The 5,000-nt window shown below is 38.8% G+C and overlaps 1 protein-coding gene across 1 annotated transcript in view; it reads left to right on the top strand.

The window, feature by feature from the left end:
- The first annotated feature begins 612 nt into the window (after positions 1-612).
- The window catches only part of LOC113814294 (U8 snoRNA-decapping enzyme), a 6,318-nt gene continuing 1,930 nt past the window's right edge, over positions 613-5,000 (top strand). The window contains exons 1-4 of the mRNA XM_027366338.2: positions 613-962; positions 2,221-2,376; positions 2,698-2,853; positions 3,765-3,875. Of these exons, the coding sequence (XP_027222139.1) occupies positions 909-962; positions 2,221-2,376; positions 2,698-2,853; positions 3,765-3,875 (477 nt within the window). The 5' untranslated portion in view covers positions 613-908. The remainder of the gene's footprint in view (positions 963-2,220; positions 2,377-2,697; positions 2,854-3,764; positions 3,876-5,000) is intronic.

The following is a 5,000-nucleotide window of genomic DNA, read 5'->3' as shown; positions in this document are numbered from 1 at the left end:
ATCAAAGCAACCAGCTTGAGGGCCTATGTGACTGGGAGTATTAGAAGGGCTGAAAGAGGCATCATCAGCAGACTCTGCAATGCTTAATAATTAGCGATTATTTTTCACCTTGACCACGAGTTTTGAAAGTAGCGGACCGTTGATCTCTCTCTCTCTCTCTCTCTCTCTCTCTCTCTCTCTCTCTCTCTCTCTCTCTCTCTCTCTCTCTCTCTCTCACACACACACACACACACACACACACATATATATATATATATATATATATATATATATATATATATATATATACGTATATATATTACGTGTATACGTATATATATAAATATATATACATATATATATATATGTATATATATACACGTATATATATACGTATATATATATATATAAAATATATATATACGTATATATATGCGTATATGTATATATATAATATATACATATATATATATATATATATATATATATATATATATATATATATATATATATATGTATATATATATAATATGTGCGCGCGCGGGCGTGCATGTGTGTATAGGTATGTAGATATATGTGTATTTGTTTGTACACACACGCATATAGATTAGATATAGATATGGATATATAGATATGGATGCGCGCGTGCGTGCGTGTGTGTGCACTGTATGTATATCTAGAGAGAGATAACATTCAATCAAACAGACTACCGGACAATTAACAAAACCCAGTTCCACCCAAGAATCTCCCACCTCCCATGTGAAAACCAAAGATTATATACGTATAGTCTTTTCTGATAATCTAGCGCAGTGTCCCCTCGGGCGCCTCCATGCCCGTTTTCCCCCTCTCCGCCTCGCCGAACAGCTGACTCGTAGTAAAGGCAGATACGTTCAGAACACGTTTTGGAGCAGTATCTCTCTCGCAGGGAAATGTCAGGACCTGAGCAGAAGGAAGTCTCCCCCAGCGCCTTGCCTGTACCTGAGGTGATTTTAGAGGGTCTGTTTCGTTGATGTGAGAGTGTGGTGAAGGGGAATATATATATTTATATATATATACTTTTTATAGATAATGTCCTTATGTTAAATTTTTTGGTGGTGAGGATATGTCAAAGTTAATTGGCTATGTACCATTTTTGTTTGATTTTGTTTGTGGGTAAAGTGTTTATTGTTGTAAATATGCAATGGAAGATCAGATTTCAATTCTTGTGGATTTTCTGTGACAAAATCTTTCTGAATAGATGTAATGATTGTACTATACACTCACGGTGTTCTGAGGCCAAACGAGATAATGATTCAGAATGGGATTATATTAGGTGTGGTTAGTTTGATAATCCCCGCACACACACACACACACACTCACACACACACACACACACACACACACACACACACACACACACACACACACACACACACACACACACACACACACACACACACACACACACACACACACACACACACACACACACATACATACATACACATACATATATACACATACATATATACACATGCACATTTACATACACTCACATATAACTATAGCACTAGGTACACATATTGATATTGATATAAAGATATGAATATAATGGTATGCTTACTTGTTCATTTTTATATGTTTATATGTACACACACATACATCTGTATTTATATTTATATTTTTATTTTTATTTATATTTACATTTACATTTACAATTCCAATAGAAAATAGAGACTTACTTCAAACATATACATAAGTATATTTATGCTCATATAGTATATTTGATCTAAATCATATTTGCCATTCTATGTAAAATTGTATATATTTTGGTCATTCTATCATACAAATACACTTTGGTTTCAAGTAGGTATTATATAGGGCAGATAAACCCATCATTTGTTTTTGTTGCTAAGGCCTAAATATAATCATTTGTACCCCATAGAAAGAATAATGCACTTTATAGAGAAATACCATATGTGATTTATTTTTTATTTCTTAAATGTTTTCACAGGTGTATATTAATTTCTATTTACCTCTTTCCTCGCAGTGTAAAGCTGGCTCTTTTGCTCTCCACAATGCTATATGCTCAGCTTTAATTAACCAAAAATATGCTATGGGTTGCTCCAAAATACCTGAAAATGCTTCTGAAGTTTTCAAAATTTCCTCGGGTCGAGCTATGATTCTCCTCACAAGTTTGAGCTTGTGGTCTCACCCTTTATTTTTATTCAGTGTTAATTGTAGGTCTCATTTATTTTCCAGATACCGAAATGCTTGCAGATTCGATCGGTGACCAAAGGACTTATTTCATACGCAGAGTCTCTTGAGATGAAGCAGTGCCGTAGGGCTGCCCACGCTTGCATTTGGGCACCTCATCCAGGGTTTACAAATTTTGGGGAATGTAGAGCTGCGATCATGGTAGGTTGTTGGTGTTTGGAGTCATTTTAGGACTAGGGATGGAATGGGAGTGGACACAAATAGAATATTTCAAGTTTTGTGCACACATAAAGCTCTGAACTGTCCCATAGAAGATCAGGGATTGTCATCAGAGGCCTTATGAAAATTTGTCTAATAATGTTTTGTTTTTTAATATATATATATAGGTTGAAGGGAAATTCATATGTACCATATATTCTACTTGAAGTTCTACTTCATAAATGCCACCCACGCACCCACCAAAAACAACAAAGAAATGGCATATGATTGAAGCCATACTTTATTTCCCCATCTTCGCAACAGATGCACCTTCGCTTTGATGGCACCTTTGGCTTCCCAGGTGGTCTTATAGAGGATGGGGAGGATGTTATTGACGGCCTTAATAGAGAAATGGCTGAAGAAATTGGTTGGAATCCAGCGGTCCGTCCCATTACTTGGTCAGATTACTATAGTACTCAGGTATGTTAACTGTTTTGTGCATGCGTATGAGTGTGTGAGTGCTGTGTGTGTATATGTTATATACACATTAACACACATGTGCATGTATGTATGTGAGAGAGACAGACACACAGACAGACAGACAGACAGACAGACAGACAGACAGACAGACACAGGATGGAGAGATAGTGAGAGTAGGAGTAAGGATGTTTATGTTCTTGCTTTTTTTTTTTTTTTTTTTTTTTTTTTTTTTTACACAAGTAATTTATTGCTCTTTTTTCTGTGATAGTTGTGAAGATACTTTTGTTTGTATGTACAGTATCAGCAGGCAAAAGTTTTCTCAGAAGTTCATTTATGATACTACCCTCGGCATTATAACTCAAAAGATGTGTTTGTTTAATTATACATATTTTAAGGGGATAACATATACGAAAAGAGGATTAAGAGCAAAAAAGCAGATTTAAGGAGCAGGAAGGAATATGAAAATGAAAGAAGAAAAAGAAAAACCTTTCAAATAATTGTTCCAAAAAAAGAATTGTTTAGGTTCCATTACTATTTATTTCCTAATTATCATGGTCTGTCTTTGATTTTTTTTTTATTGATTATGCTCCATGATATTGTACGAATTAAGAAGTTATTTGCGGTATCTGGACAAAATTGTAGTTGGCTGTTTGTGGTATTCTTGATGGTCATTATTACTCAAGTAATAGATTAGATTTAAAAAGTTAACAATTCTATTATGGTGATTTTCTTGATCATACATTTATTAGTCTTTTTTCCTTCTTTGGATATTTTTGCTTTATTATTCTTCGTTATTTTGCTGTTAAGATATTGAGTGGGATTAAAAATTATTTATATATTTAGGAGATTCTTAAATTTCATTGTACCTTAACTAATGTATTTGATATTAATGTTTTCTGATGATATTGCAGCTAGAAACAAGAAAGAATATGGTTCTGCACTTCTTCATTGTTCAGATAACGCTGGAGCAGTTCACAGAGCTTGAAAAGAATTGTGTCTTAGCTCCAGAGTATGGAAATGAGGTGAGACTTCCATATCTCTAAGTATTTATCTCTTTGTCTTCTTTTTGTTTTCTTTTTTTCTTTCTCTTTTTCTTCTTGTTCCTCATTTCTTCTTCTCCTTCTCCTTCTTCTCTTCCTCCTCCTCCTCCACCTCCTTCTCTTTCTCCTTCTTCTTCTTCTCCTTCTTCTTTTTCCTCCTCCTCCTCCTCCACCTCCTTCTCCTTCTCCTTCTTCTTCTTCTCCTTCCTTTCCTCCTCCTCCTCCTCCTCCTCCTCCTCTTTCTCCTCCTCCTTCTCCTCCTCTTTCTCCTCCCTCTTTCTCCTCATCCTCCACCTCCTCCTCCTCCTCCTCCTCCTCCTCCTCCTCCTCCTCCTCCTCCTCCTTCTCCTCCTCCTGCTCCTCCTCCCCCCTTCTCCTTCTCCTCCCCTTCCTCTTTCTACTCCTCCCTCCTTCTCTTCCTCCTCCTCTTTCTCTTCCTCCCTCCTTCTCTTCCTCCTCTTTCTCTTTCTCTTCCTCCTCTTCTTCCTCCTCCTCTTCCTCCTCCTCCTCCTCCTTGTCCTCCTTCTCTTTCCTCCCTCCTCTTACTCTCCACCTCCTCCTCCTCCCTCCTCCCCCTTCTCTTCTCTTCCTCCTCCTCCTTCTCTTCCTCCTCCTCTTCCTCCCTCTCCTCCTCCCCTCCCCCTCCCCCTCCTCCTTTCCCTCCCCTCCCCCTTCTCCTTCTCCTCCCCCTTCCCTCCCTCCCTCCTCCTCCTCCTCCTCCTCCTCTTCCTCCTTTCCTCCTCCCTCCTCCTTCCTCCTCTTCCTCCTTCTCCTTCTCCTCCTCCACCTTCCTCTTCTCCTTCTCCTCTCCCATATCTTCCTCCTCCTCCTCCTCCTTCTCTTCCTCCTCCTCCTCTTCTTCTCCCTTCTTCTCTTCCTCTTCCTCCTCCTCCTCTTCACCCCCTCCTCCTCCTATTCCTCTCCCTCTCCCTTCTCTTCTTCCTCCTCCTCCTCCTCCTTATCTTTCTCTTTTTCCTCTTCCTCTTCCTCCTCTTCCTCCTCCTCTTCCTCCTCCTCTTCCTCCTCCTCCCTTCCTCCACCTCCTCTTCCTCCTTCTCCTCCTCGTCCTCCTCCTTCTCCTCTTCCTCCTTCTCCCCCTTCTTCTCC

The sequence above is a fragment of the Penaeus vannamei genome, chromosome 17, assembly GCF_042767895.1.
Source record: "Penaeus vannamei isolate JL-2024 chromosome 17, ASM4276789v1, whole genome shotgun sequence".
Classification (NCBI taxonomy): Eukaryota; Metazoa; Arthropoda; class Malacostraca; order Decapoda; family Penaeidae; genus Penaeus; species Penaeus vannamei.
The sequence above is the reverse complement of the archived record's forward strand: the minus strand, read 5'-3'. Positions and strand labels throughout refer to the sequence as shown.